The following is a 15,247-nucleotide window of genomic DNA, read 5'->3' as shown; positions in this document are numbered from 1 at the left end:
TCAGACAAGCACATCTGAGAAATAAGCCAGCAAGTATCTACCTTCCCGCCCCCCCCCCCCCCCCCACTTAACAGTTCAACAACAAATTAATCCACATGGTGGTTAAAAAGCTCTGGGGGGAGGCAGCAGTGCTAATAGTAATTTGTCCCAATACGTAAGAGTAGAAATGTCACTTCCCTGTTTGGGCCCATTGTAACAGGTTTTTCGCATGCTAGTGTTTATTAGCTTTCTTCTCTTCAAGCAGGCAACACATTTTTGAAGGCCATAAAGGTGTTGTGAACAACAATGTCTCCATTAGGAATCTGCTTTTGAAATTCATCTTACCCTTGAAATATAAAACTTAACATTACCTTTCTTCAAGAATAAATAATTTTAAAACAGTGTATCTGCAAATATCAGAACTAACTTGAGCATGCACTTGCCTATAAAACAATGTATAGAAATGAGACAAAAAGCCATCAGAACAGCTAAATGCTTCTTTGTCAATAGTCCATAGACCTCAAATAGGTAATCAAAATAGCTTAAGTATTTTCTCAATTATGTATGCATGCACAAAAAATACTAACATTTTTCCACTTGCTTTTTCTTCAGAAAACTGTGTAGCATTATATAACAAAGTCTGTCATAAATGGAAATTGCCCAAGAAACATGTCCTCAAAAACAAAGCTTCCACCTATGAGCACACCTCCTCAGATGAAACAGACCACAGCAGTCCGTAGCACTATCCATTAAACATGCATGTTTAAAGGAACAGGCTTTTACAGCCCTGGCTACAGAGTCATTAAACTAGTTATGTCAAAAAGTTGGTTTCCATTTTCTTAATTTAAAAAAAATAAAATCATGTCAGAGCATGGGTAGAAATGAAAAATTAAATATACTCCCTCAACATAAATTGCATCCAAAGCATTTCTTCATCACTTTGCATTGCTTATTGTACTGAGTTTTACGTTCTCATTAGCTCGTTGCTTGGGTATTTGGGAATTCAAAGATGTAAACCACTACAAAGCACCAAGTATTATTTTGCCAGATTTCCACAGCAGGGGGTTATCAACAAGTGGAAAGCATCTAGAAAAAAAGCCTGAATACAAAACAGGTGCCTGGCACCTATCGCTAAACCAGAAGCAGCGGTGGGAGCTCCTTTTAGTAATCACCTGTCAGGATGCAGAGGCCCCCTCGCCCAGGTGACTAGCACAGGCTATTTAAACAGAGGACACATGCCCTAGCAGACCTTCTCTCTGGAATTTAACTAGCTGTGAGCAAGAGCTCACCCACAAAATAAATCTAATACTTGAGCCTCATCGCTTTTGCAGCCCAACAGGTGTATGTCCTTTACCGCTAAATAGAAAATGCGTCTGAAGTGCAAGAGAGCTAAATGAGGTACAGCTCCTGCACAATCACTCCACGTGTTGAAAGAATCAAAACAGCTGAATCAAAAAGGGAAAGAGTAGGAGAAAAAGAGAAAAAAGAAAGGAAAAAGGTGCCACCAAGCGCTCAGGGGGCTAAGCACCACCGTGCTCCAGCCGGGGCTCTCCCGGTAGCCTGACTCGCCCAAGACACCCAGCGGAAAGCCCCCGAGGGCCCCGCAGCCTCTGGTAAAGGTTACACCACGCCTCCAGTCCCTGCGAAAGGATGACGCCGAGGCCCGAACCCTCTCCGGGCGTGAGCCCGCTTCTATCGGCACCTCTGAGCCAGACGACGGCAGCGACCGAGCGAGCAACCGACCGACCGCCCCTGCCCCGCCCCCTCCTCCCTGGGCCTTTATCGGGGCGGCTACGGCAGCTCCGCGGGCCCAAAGCCTTCCCGCGCGTGGCCGGGGCGCGCGGGGCTCGGCGTGCCCCGTCAGCGCCGCGCCCTGATTGGCGGCCGGCGGGCGGGCCGTGCTGTAAGGCGGCTGGCGATTGGCGGGGGGGCAGCCGCGTGCGGGCGCTGCCTGGCTTTGTACACACGCCGGCCCGCTCGGCCCTTTAACAATGGGCGAGGCGGGCGGCGCCGCGTGATGGCGGGGGAACCCTCGGGACGCCGCGCCGCGCTCAGGTGTCCCGGGCCAGGCCCCGCCGCGGCCGCTGCGTAGGGTGAGTGGCGGCTTCGGCGGCGGGAGTGCTGCCGGCCGTTGTCGGGGCGCAGTCGCCCTCCCTCGGGGCCGCGGCCGCCGGCTCCTCCGCGCCCCCCTCGCCCGGCCGTGCCCCGCGGCGGGAGGGGGCGGCTTAACGAGCCTCACTTGTGCCCCACATGGCGGCCAGCTGGGCTGGGGGCCTGGGGGGTCCCCGCGGCGCGGGCGGCAGCTGATCGTGTTTAACCGGGAGCGAGCGAGGAAGGGGCGAGGGTGGTTGCTTGTCCCGTCCTGCCCGCGCTCAGCGAGCGCCTCTTCCTCCTCTCTGCCCAGGCCCGGCTGCCGCGCCGCCCCGCCGATGGAGCTGGAGGCGCAGTGGTGGACAGGACAGCTGGCTGCCGACATCCACCAAGCGCTTCGCTACAAGGTAGCCCGCCGCGGTGGCGGCCGTTGGGCGGCGGGAGGCGACGGTTGGGCGGCGGGGAGCCCCGGGCGGGCGGTGGAAAGCCGGCGGCCCCAACGGAGGGCCGGCGCCTTTGTGAGGGCTCTAACAATCGGAGCCGGCCCTCCGGAGGGCAGCCGGCGCGGCGACTCGGAGCGGGGTCGGAAGCGCCTGGGAGGCGGCCGGCGCTCGGCGGGCTCTGCCCGCCGGAGTCTTGGTGGAGTTTGCTTTGCTAAACCTCGAAAAACACGGTGTCTTCCCCTCAGTTAATGCTCAGACTGTTTGTCCTCGGTTTTGACAGTTTATCTGACTGACCAGACTGTTCTTTCTCTGCACTTTAAAAAGGCAAAGGGGTCACGGTGTGCTTGGTTCTTCTGTTCGGATATGTAAGTGGGTCCAAGTATAAACTCTGCAGAAAGCTTTGTGATGCTGTGGTAATAACAGAAAAAAACCCCACAAAACCCCAAGCAAACACACACTAGGTGCAGTACGAACAGTAGAGGGGTTAGATAATACTGCTTTGAAGTTGCTTCAACTGACTCAATGTTGCTGTTTGGAGCTACTTTCATAATAAAGCACATCTTATGCCCAGAGCTTAAAATCAGTTTACAGTGACTGAACCTACTAAAAATGTGCTTTTGCTGCCTGACAGTAGTTCCGTGGATTATCTTTTTTTGAAGGTGTGACTGCTAAAGCAAGGGGAGTTTTTTGTGGGGAGGGGAACACATGAGGACAAAATAATTTTTTTGCTACCAAAGTTACCATTACTAAAGCTAAGTTAGTGTTCTGAAAGGTGAATTCTAAAGCTTAGTAGATATGGGTGGGTTGTTTGGGTTTTTTTCACTTCAGTGGTTTGTTTCAGAACTTTGAATTGTCCTTAAAACTTTGAAAATTTTGGGTGACTCCATTTCAACTTGATGTCATCAGACTGTATTGCTTGAAATTAATTGTAATCAAAATATTACTTACAGTAAGTAGGCTGCACAGTCTTAACTCATAAATTTGTTCATAATAACAGAAGACAGCACTGCTGTTCAGCTGTATACAAGAGGAGATACTAGCTACTATGTAGGAGCCTGGGGAATGTTCTTTCTACCAGTCCAAATTTTGTATTCAAAAAAGATCATGCCACAGATTCTTCTCATCCATGGTGTTGGCTGGACTTTTGTTTTGTGGGGTCTCCCCCAAATCTGAGACTATGTGAGGTTTATATATGTTTAACTAAATGGCTGAGAGCATACTGTAATCAGTGTCAGTGCAACATCAATCAGATCAGATTAAGTCAGTCTTTAAACATATGTATGCAGCAAACGTTGACACATGCACACCCCATTCCTTTTCCTAAGGTTGCTACGTTCAGCTAGCTGTTAGTGCCCTTCTCCAGGAGGCACCTGCAGGAGATCTGGCAGCACTGGAACATGCAAACACTTTAGTACAAAGTCTGATTGCTCAGCTTGAGATGTAGCAGGAGGGGCTTGAGTTAAGATATTGGACTTTGTATTGAAGCAACTGAGGAGCACTCTCATACCCTTGCTGTTTCCCTGCTGGGAGGCACAACCTTTGCATTAGAGGTAATACAACAGAAATGATAAAAGCTAAACTCACTCTAGCTGGTTGCCCAATTGAAAGATGTTAAACTTTAAATTATTATACTAATGTTGTGCAGAACCGTATTATTTCTTAGTTCTTGTGTAATACAGCATACAGATTTTTTTCTGTGAAAAGGGGTGCTGAAACAATGGGAGCAGAAGGAAGAGGGGAGAAATTCTTTGAAAAATCCATTATAAATCTTAGAATATCAGCTATATTAATCTGATACCAATTCAAGATAAATGATGGTTTTAATAAAATTACGTGCTGCTGTCCATCTAGGAGCTGAAGCTGCCCTCCTACAAAGGCCAATCTCCCCAGTTACATCTGAGAAGATACTTTGCAGATCTGATTGCCATTGTGAGCAATCGGTTCAGACTCTGTCCTGCTGCACGACATCTAGCTGTGTATCTGCTGGACCTCTTTATGGATCGTTATGACATATCTATACAGCAGCTGCATGTGGTTGCTCTTTCCTGTTTACTTTTAGCAAGTAAGTATGTAGCACCAAACTTTACAAGGCACGTCTTGATGGGATATGGCAGATAGAGGAATCAAAGTGGTTATAAAAGGCAGATTAGCATATATCAATTTGGCCCAATTGATAGAGTCTTTCTTTAGACTCTTGTTTTGAACTGTATTGGCACCTGATGAAACTGAGGGGAGGAAAAACAAACTGAGGAAAAAGTAATGTTTATGCTTGGAAACAAATTATTCTAAGGTGAACTTTCAGAGCTGTATTGTAGGAAAACTGTCTTTCTGAGGACATCTCAAAATAGGTAGATCCAGTCCTGGAAATGAGGAATTTGCATAGCTGTGATAAAGGAAGGAATTAAACCATATGTAAACTGCACTGCACCCTGCTGATGGTGCTGTGTGGTTCTGGAATACTTCAGATTTCATAAATTGCAATGTTCTTTAAGCAAGCTAAGGTTAACATCAATCCTGTATTGTCACACACAAAATGTAATACTGGTGAAATACATTGGTGAATGCACAGTACTCTTGAAGACAGAATTGGTTACAAAAGCTCATTATGAACAGTGCTGTTTATATTGACCTCGACTAGATTCTTGTGGTGTGTATCCATCTTCTGACATTTGTGGACCCCTTTTAGATGTCCCCAAAGAAATATGGATGCAGTTGTTGGGATACCTGCTGGCACTTGTTCTTACACCGGTATATTCAGAGAAACAGGTCCTGGCAGCAGAACTAACTGTTGGTTCAGTTTCTGTTGGTCTGTTTCTCTGAATCTGTTTTAATTTTCTCAGATAAGATAGATTGCATTGTAGCTCTAGGCCCTCTTTGCTAGAAAACCAGAGCATTGAGGTGTTGGCCATTTTTGGTATACTGCTTCCTTTCATTGCATCCCCTGTCTCCACCAATACAGCTATTCAGCAGAACAGTTAAACAAGAAAAGGGTTCTTTCAGATTCTTCTGGGGGTAAACTTTGACTGGATGCCACCAGCCAGCAATCGTCTCTTGGCAAAGGATGAGGTGCTGAGTATGAAAACCTTGCCTCAGAAACCAGTGTAATCCATTTAGGAAAATGGATTGGCTTTAAACTAATGCCAGATTTTCAAATTAAATTCTTGTTCTAAAGAGAATTATTTAAAAAAAAAAATCACCTCTGCCATCTTTCATGACAAGCTGCAAGTAGAGCTCTGAAAGCCTGGAGTACTCGCTCTTCTGAGAAGCAGTGCATGAATTGGTTCAGAAAGCACAAACCAGAATGCTATTTTAAACTTTTGCCCTGTGTGGCTTAAACAAGCAGTTTAATCAGTGGTGCAATAAGTTGGACAAATCACACTGTGATATATCTGATAAGGTTATAGAAGTAATAAGAGAAATTATTATGTGACTCTTGAAGCTTTTATTTCTGTAACTAGAGTATGGGAAACAAACTTACAGACTGGGGCTGGTGTTGGATTAAGTCCTGCATAAGTACCTCCACTGTTGAAAAAAGCAAACGTTCAGTATGTTCAGTTGTGCAAAACTCTCTAAAAATGTGCATTTACAACATATCGTGTAGTACTGAATAGAGAGTGTAAGACGGAAAGAATTTGCAATGAAATTGAAATAGCACAACCATATGGCAAACTGTATGGAAATGTGACACTTGTTTCTCTTATTAATGGATTTTCTACATACACAATTTTGCTTCAGGCTAAAAACATACAGGCCTGACAAGTTAAAGTGCAAGGAAGGCTGAAGCTGCTAGCAGTGTTAAAGTTGAAACAGTATATATGGCAGTGTGGATTTTCAGCTGCACATTGCTGAAATCCACGTGTTTGAACTGCTGGAGCAGCTTTCCAGCTATCAAATCCAAAACCGTACCTACCTTAACAGGCATTAAAAGCAGCCACATTGGCTAGAGCTCTAGCTACACTCTAATGAGTTTTAGAAACAAGAAGGGGGTGTGGGGGTGGGAGTGTGATTAAAGCCAAATGCTGTGGTGTTGTGTATGCCAAGTTACATCACAGTGGTATTCTACTGATGATGGAGACACATTATACAATAATTTAGTGACAAAAACTTGCATATGCAGTGCAGTGATGTCCTAATACAGCTTACTTCTGCTCCTGGCAACGGGCCTCTGTGTGCTGGGATGGGAGAACCAACAGGAAACACAATACTGCGCAATATTCTACACGGTGTTTGCCATTATCTGCTAAAATTTAGCCCTTTATAGTACATACCCCTTTTTGTCTGTGATGACATCTTCCATTTGAGCTTGAAAGTCTCAAGCTTGTTTGACACAGTAGAGTTGAAATATGACCAACACAGACATTAGATACAATCTGTTTTATAGTTCACTCGTGCTGAACCTTTTTTTCCCTCCTCTTTCTGTTCACCTGAAGGTAAATTTGAAGAAAAGGAAGACAGTGTTCCCAAACTTGAACAGTTGAACAGCTTGGGTTGTATGACTAACATGAATTTGGTACTAACAAAACAAAATTTACTTCATATGGAGTTGTTGTTGCTAGAAACATTTCAGTGGAATTTGTGCCTCCCAACTGCTGCCCATTTCATCGACTATTATCTTTCTATTGCTGTCCATGAGACTGATCTTCATGATGGCTGGCCAATGGTTTGCTTAGAGAAGACTAAGTTATATATGGCAAAATATGCTGATTACTTTCTGGAAGTATCACTACAAGGTGAGTTACGTATTTCAGGTAATGACTCCCTTGTTGTCTTGACAGAAAATGTCAAACTTAAATGAATCTTTTCCTTATTCCTTCTTTCTAGATCATGCATTTTTAAATTATGCCCCTTCTTTAGTTGCTACTGCGTGTGTAGCTTCTTCAAGGATTATCTTGCGTCTCTCACCAACATGGCCTACCCGACTGCATCATCTTACTGCATACTCCTGGGACTTCCTAGTGCCATGTATTGAGCGACTATTAATGTAAGTTAACAGCAGGTTTTTTTAAAGCCCGTTTCTGTATCTGTTGGTATGCTTAGTTGCTGTTAGCACTGAAAATAAATTTCTTTCTGCATTTCAGTTTTGCTATTCTAAACATACTTAGATATTAGGTAATATTGTTAGGTAATAACTGTTTTGTTCTTTCCAAAAAAGAAAACCTTATCAGATCTAACCTCTTTCCTGTTCTTTCAACAAACAAACCTCAGCCTTGCATTTCCACTGAACATCTTCTGGCATGCTTTGTGAATCCGTTCAATAGCTTGTTCTCAGTCTCTGTAGTCTGCTCGGAGAGCAAAAAGAGATAGTGAAGAGTATTGAAGACATAGGAGCTCCTACTTACTCTGAAGACTCTGTGCCTTGGAACTTCAAGGGACACTCCAAACAGATTATGGATCAAACATGCAGACTGAGTGGCCAGCTTTGGGGGGAGGAAAAGACCAGGAGGCTGTATCTATTTTTGCTGTATCCATATTTGCACTATAGTGGAAAGATACAGATGACATGAGATAAAAATGCCAACAAATGCAGAGTGAACCTTACTGGGAAGGGATGTTACACAATCAGTTCTTTTATGCTAATCCTTAAGATCAAAACCTATGCCCACCATAACTGCTTTCTTCCTACAGAAGTTTGCTCATGCCCAGATCTAAATACAGTTGTGCTCTGTGGAGGCACAGGAACAGCTGTATCTGGAAGAACCACATCTTCCTTACAAGTGTGACATTATCACCCTGATGGCCTCTTTTGGCTTCACTAATGTGGGTAATGAAAGGAATAGTACCTAAAGCATGTAAGTGCTATTGCAGAAGTGTTTTCAGTATTGCTCTGTAACACTTCAGGGGGGGTATGTGTGAATCCTTTCAGTAATTTTTGCAGTGCACCATAAAAAGTTAATCTTTTAGGAAAAACTGGTGAGGGGTTGAACCCCAACTGTCTTGAAGACATCTGCCCTGTATAGGCAGTACCAAAAAACTTGGATGATTTTAAGCCTGACTGAAGTGGGTAGGTGGCACCTGCTTAACCTCAGCATAAGAGCAAGAGTATGTCTAAATACATTTCAGGCAGGTGTAAATCAAAGGGAATTCAGGTGAGCTAAACTAAGGTGGGCTAGTAAAAAGGTGAGAGGAAAAAAAATTTAAAAATGCATTTCCACTCCCCAGAACAGGATCCAATATCAATATACATATGATCTTTAAGTACTGTAATGTAGATCTTTAAAAACCCTCTGATATCATGTCTTTAAAAACTCTATACTCTTGTTACCCAATTTAAATGAGGTAGAAGCAGCAAGTAAGTTTTCATTTCAGGTTCTGGTAATCTGGCACTTTATAGTGGTATACTAACAGACTTTATTGCACTGGTAATTTTAGAGACTGCTCTATTATTTGTATTGTACTTGGCTTTTATCTGCATTTTGTATTGCTATGCAATGAAGTGAAATGCTGAAAAGAAACTGTATCCTAAAGAAACAAATTTTAAAACCTTAGATGATTTTAAAGAGTAGGCTAAAATTTTTTTTTTTTTTAAAAAAAAAGCTTTGGAAGCTTTCAGACAGATGCACCATTTTTTAGAGTGATCTTAAAAGTTAACCCAAAAGAGTTGAAATTATTTTAATATCTATTCTCATGTATTCTGTCTTCTCAATTTGTTTTAGTGCGCATGATAATGATGTGAAGGAAGCAAACAAGCAAAAAGGGCAACATGCTCAGTCTGCCCAACATACTGTATTTCAGACCCCAGCTCCAACTCCCCAGCAGGCTAATGCTCAACAGCACATACCACAGTATCTCCAAGCTCATCAGTCTTCATTACAGTATCACCATCAGACATCACAGCAGCAAAACTGCCAACAGATATTATCATCTACTCATACAGCATCTTACCAACTTCAGACTTGCCCTGCTGCCTTACAGTCGAGCGTTCAGGCTCGAGGCCATACACAGACTGGTGCTGCAATGTCACTAGCTGTTCCGCTAGAAGTGAAGCCATGTATAAGTGTCTCCTACAACCGGAGTTACCAAGTGAATGGACGATATTCCTGTATTACTCCCTGCTTTGAGAGGTGATAAGTACAAAATGGCTTTGTGCTTGTTTGGAGTGGGAAGTTGTGTTGAGGGGAATTGTTTTGTTTTTTTTGTTAAACCTCAAATAAGTTTGAGGGCAACAAATTGAATAAAAGAAGTGTCTTTCCAGAAAAAAGCAACTGGATTGGCAACCAGTACCGTAGCTCAAATACAGACTGCAAAAAATAAGCACACAGAACACCCTCTAAAAAGAATGTGTATACCTGTGAGTAATAAGTTCTTACTTTGGCACTCAGAATACTCTGTGCTTCTAACGCACATCTTTGAAATACTAGTCAAAAGAAAAATAGTTGTGGACTAACTACAGACTTGCCTTTTAATGAAGGAGATATGCAGTATTATTTTGAAGACATTTATGTAATACCACCATACAGTATTAACGCTTACTTTAAATTTACTGAAACAAGAATCCACTGAATGCCAGACTTCTCCAGGTGCATGGGGACCACAGGAAGAAACAAATCTCATCTGGCTAACTCCATACTCTTGCCCCTTTTTCAGCACTTGTGTTGGATATTTGCTTTAGGCCAAGGCATTAGAGTTAACTGGTATTTTGGCTAGTTTTTAAGTTTTGTACCTCACAGGATAGACACTATGTTTTTGCTTCTTTTCTCCTCCCTATCCTTTTTATGTTTAAAGTAACTCTTTCATACTAACTCAGGGAATTGTCTACTCATACTTTGTGCTGCTGGTTTGTACACTTAATTGGGTATAACTTGAGGGAGGAAGGTAGAGAGAGAAGAGACTATAGCAAGTGGAGCGGCTTTTCTTCAGGGCATCTATCTATATGCAGAGTACCAAAGGGATAGGTTAGTGTTCACAGAATGTAGATGTGAACTACTACCCAGCAGTGTGGTATTGAGTAATTGAAGAGGGAGTTTCAGCTGAACTTGTACTGTACCAGAACTACTACAGTGGCTGTGATTCCTCTTTTGTACACACACACAAACACACATGTATTATTAACCAACAGAAAGCATCCTCCAATTGTACTGACAGTATCACTCATACAAAAAAAGTACAGTTAAATGCTTCTAGAAATCCAGTTCTGTCAGGCTTAGTGGAGGGAAATTCTCAGGTAATAGTGGGGCAACTTCTTCTATTTGAGAGTTCTAGAAGAAAATGTGGAGATTTACTCTTCTAAAGGGGTGGATCAAGAATATATTGCAGAGTGAACTGCTTTATCACAATTAAGGTGCTAATTACATAACTTTATGGAATTACACTATCTCCTGTGGAGTTGTCTGAAGGTAAAGCTTCACTCATCCAACTCTTGGATGAAAATGGTGGTAGAGATATTAATGGAAGACTTATTTTGTTTTAAATACAAGAAAATACCTGACTTTCTCCTGTGGCACAATAGGGGAGGAAGAGGTATGGATGACAGGATTCTTACTACTTTAGAATATCTTTATTTTCTGTGGGCTTAAGGCTTTTTTGTTCTTTTACCACCTTCTCCCCTGTCTTACTGGCAGCACTTAAAATTGTGTACCATCTAATGACACTGAAGTATTGTGAATCTTACAGGGTGTTTTGAAGGCAGGGGCAATTATATATTATCAATAAGAAGATGAAGGCTTTATCACAGGAGACGGGGTCTTACCCTTACGTTCAGAATGGAGGGAGGACAGCTATGTTCATTCTTTCTGGGGCTGAATTGATGACATGCTACAAAACCCTATTTATTGTTGAGGAGAAGAAATCCTGTTTCTCTTGTTTTGTTTGCATAAATTGCAATTTTTGTTGTGGGCTTTTGTAGCATATATGTGCAAGTCAAGAGGGATAGAAGGGTGAATGAAAGAGATGACCCTCTCTGCTTTATGCTAGAGAATCAGCTTTGAAATAGGCATAGTGTGGTCAATTCTTAATTAAAGTGCAAGTTGGTTTGGGTTGGTTTTTTTTTTTCTCTTCATCTCTTAATAAGTATTTCCCCATGTCTGAGAGTAGCGTTAAGTAGAGACTTTCCACCTCCTAAGATGCCATGCTTTTTATTCAGCATTGTTACCCATTTAAGAGGGAAACGGACTTCTTCCTGCTAGTTTCATTTTTCTGCAACGCTATATTCAGGTCCTCAGTGCTCTGACTACCTCTGATACTATGAATGTACAGTCTTCTAATAGGCCATGACTTGAAATAACAGCAGATGCCTGTAGCAATTTTTTCTGTAAAATCTTTAAATCAGCTAATTTGTCATCTTTATTTGTGACACAGCAGTATAGACTCTTCTTTTTTTGGGTATTAGTAAATTTATCCCATAGGCATTTGATATATAAAAATTTAACTAATACTTAACACTGGAATTGTAATGGGCGGGGGGCTTATTCAGTTAGTTAATACTGCAAATTTACATTTAATAGGGTATTTTTATTTGACTATTTTAAGACATTAGGTCAACTGTAAAAAGATCCACTACATGCTGTTTGTTTCTAATTTATTACCTAGTCTGAGTTTTTTCTGACACTACAGCTGCATAATGACTACAGAGAAAATGTACACTGAACAGTTTCAATGTTATTTAAAAGGGCTTTACCAGTGTACATTAAAAATACACTGTTCTTACTACTAGAACCAAAATGTGTTTTTTATGGCATAAATAAGAGTGGTGCTTCTAAATGCAAAATGTCCAAAACAATGGAATCTTTGTGAGTGCTATGCATTCAACTTATTTTTAAAAATAAAACTAGTTTTGAGTAAGAAGGCTCCAGTGTGTATTATGCTTTTGTGTGTGTGGTGGTTTTTAAATATGTAAACTGACCCTAATCTGTCATGCATCATCCCTGTGTATGGGCTGAAGATGTAAGGTCTTTCTTCTTTCTCTTCCTCCTCCTTTCCGTGACACTATTATAAGCTTCAGGAACATTATGACTTCACAATTAAAGGGGGGGGGGGGGGGGGGGGGGGGAGGAAATCATGCAGGAAGGGGCTTTAAAACTAACTGCACCCATAGCATATGCTAAACATTGTACACTTCAACAATGTGTCTAGTGCACAGCTGTAACAAAGAAATCAAGAACAAAAGAACAGTAGTAGTTCAAGAGCCCCAGTGTGAATTCATTTGGTTTTTTTTTTTTTTAAAAAAAGAAACAACCCAGTGATACTGGCAATCTCATACTTCTAATACTAGAAATCATTTAGGAGATGTGGGAATAGCCTTTTGTCAAGAGCTCATGTGCTTAGGTTATTTACAGTAGCTGTGAAGGCTCAATCATGCTGAGGGCAGCATAAAATCACATGCTGCATCTTAGCAGAAATATTTTCAGATGCTTACAAGTTCTGGTAACTGCTCCTTACTAAAAGAAATTCCAGTTCTTCCCAATAATGTGCAATTTCACATCTGTAACAAGGCTATGTGATTATGGCCACAACTCCAAAAGTTAAGTATGTTGCATAGAATTTAATTCCTTAAAGTTAGAAAATGAAACTGTGAGGTCCCTTAGCTTGCACCCATCCATTTAGGAATAAACTCGTGATTGTGAAAACCCTTCTAGAGGGCCTAGAGATAGAGGGAGAGCAAGCTCCCCTCTGTCCCACTGAGGAACACAGGCAGTGCTCCAGTATGATGGTGGCACACATATTACAGGGATACTTTATCTGGAAAGTTTTGTCCTCACCCTTAGGGCAGCAAAAGTCCAGTCTGTCTAGGCTGTGTCCTTGAAATCTCAAACGTTTGTATTATTTACTGTTACTACAAAACAGGAACTACCCCTGACCTTTGAGTCTCTTAACAACTACAAGGACGTCCAGCTACTTTTCACTTCAATAGCTCAGTAGAAGTCTCAACTTCAGATTTTAAATTGCAAGTCTGAGGCTCCTTGTATTTGCACATAACAAGAAAATTTTTATCTCTGCTTCTATGACCCAAGTTCATTACCATACAAGGATATTTATATTCTTCCTGCATTGCAAATTTAGCTTAAAAGATGAAATTTAAAGTTAACATTTTAGTGACTGGCACATCACCAGAAATAAAGATTTTTTGCAACTGTAATACTTCTGTTAAGAATATATAAGCCAGACAGTAATGCAGGATTCTCCTTTAATAATTTATTAGCTCTACATTCTGAATGTTCACAGGAACAAAAGTCTCTTGAGTAGATAAGGCCTTATCTGACTGAACACAAGTGTCTAGTCTTACCTGATTACAAGGTTGTCAACAGCAATTTTTTAAAACATTAAGTGGCAATAACAAAATACACACTGTTATTTTTAGTCCCCATTACAATGATGTTTTAGAAGTTATGGCACAAGCACATACATTTGTGACATTTACATTACACATTTTGCTCTTTCCCTGTAATTAAATGTTATGTAATAAATTCCTGTAACTTCAATAAACAAGACATGCATTCTGACAAAGGAAAGCATTTGCTACTAAACATTCAAAAAAAACCCCCAAAATCCAACTTATAACTGAATAATTAAAGAGTAACTATATAGAAAGTAACTCCAGGTTTTAAAAATTCTCAGTGCAACCAACGATGCAGGCTTCTGCTGCCAGTCCCACCAAGAGAAGACAGCAGACTTAAGGAAGACTTACAGGTGTTAAAACTGCAAACATGAGATTCAGTATATAATGTTCATACTCATCAATGCAAGTCAGTTAAACTGTTACCATACCTATGAGCTGGTACCTGCATCATAAAGCTGTTTAGAAATACTACTTGCTTTTCTTTGGACATTTGAGTTTACTATCCTGAAACAGCAAGATAAAAGATGACATCTGCAGAACAACCCATTACAGCTCTTTTAGAAGAAAGTATGCATTTTCCATATTCTGTGAATTATTTAAAAGACCACTGTAAGGCTATATATTCCATAGGAATTTCTTCATGCTAATCAGTCATTAATTACTAGGAGATTTACAGCCATAAGAATGCCCATTTATAGTTTATTCCACAGATAACATACAGTTAGAATCTTCCTATAACAACATAGCACACTGGTTTATTTCTTGTGGTACTGAAAAGATGTGTTACAGTCTTGCTACATTTTGCAACCAAAAAGATTAATTTCCTAGTTTTCATTCCTTACCTAGATGATTGTTGTAGATCCCTTCCAACTGAAATATTCTAGTCTTATTATCTTATTCCATGAGAGGTAAGCAACAGTAACTTTATTTTAAACATCATAATTTAACTAAAGGATACTTATTCATGATTGATCAAAGAAACTAAGTAGACCCACAAAAACAAAACATTTGGATATGGATGAAAATACACATTAAGACAAAATTCTTTGTTGGGAATTTCTGAAAAACGAGTGCTGGTTTGATATACAGCTTCAATTACTAACTGCAAAATGCAGTTATGGCATCTGGATATGGTATCTGGTAACGGGAAAAAAATAAATTACAGCTGTAACTGCAACTTGGAAGGATTACTTAAGAGAAAAAAATCATTACATAACTTTATCAATAAATGTTCTCTAGTTAAAATCTTTTCACATATAAAACATGCTCTACTATATGTGCAATGCTTGTAGTTTAAATGAAGCATTTTACAATTACCTTTTATGAACTCAATCTGGTAACCAGGCTCTTACTTGTCAAGAATTATTTTCTTCTTCAACACTTTTTTCTACACATCTTCAGATATCTAGGTATTTTTATCATATTTAAGAAAACAAATGTATGTAAAGCGTTACTTAGACTT

The 15,247-nt window shown here is 40.8% G+C and overlaps 1 protein-coding gene across 3 annotated transcripts; it reads left to right on the top strand.

Moving 5' to 3' along the window:
- Positions 1 to 1,981: 1,981 nt before the first annotated feature.
- CCNJ (cyclin J) lies at positions 1,982 to 12,294 on the top strand. Of its 3 annotated transcripts, none has more exons than XM_074874991.1 (6): positions 1,982 to 2,072; positions 2,384 to 2,477; positions 4,365 to 4,575; positions 6,944 to 7,243; positions 7,335 to 7,494; positions 9,167 to 12,294. In XM_074874991.1, exons 2-6 carry the CDS (start codon positions 2,409 to 2,411, stop codon positions 9,576 to 9,578), a joined length of 1,152 nt encoding a protein of 383 aa, XP_074731092.1. In that variant the 5' UTR covers positions 1,982 to 2,072; positions 2,384 to 2,408; the 3' UTR covers positions 9,579 to 12,294. The 3 variants fall into 3 exon arrangements, with proteins under 3 accessions (XP_074731092.1, XP_074731093.1, XP_074731094.1); XM_074874992.1 differs by lacking the exon at positions 1,982 to 2,072 and adding an exon at positions 3,839 to 4,063 and having other exon boundaries at positions 2,416 to 2,477; XM_074874993.1 differs by lacking the exons at positions 1,982 to 2,072; positions 2,384 to 2,477 and adding an exon at positions 3,432 to 4,063.
- The last annotated feature ends 2,953 nt before the right edge of the window (positions 12,295 to 15,247 follow it).

Source organism: Strix uralensis, chromosome 7 (assembly GCF_047716275.1).
Source record: "Strix uralensis isolate ZFMK-TIS-50842 chromosome 7, bStrUra1, whole genome shotgun sequence".
Lineage (NCBI taxonomy): Eukaryota > Metazoa > Chordata > Aves > Strigiformes > Strigidae > Strix > Strix uralensis.
The sequence above is the reverse complement of the archived record's forward strand: the minus strand, read 5'-3'. Positions and strand labels throughout refer to the sequence as shown.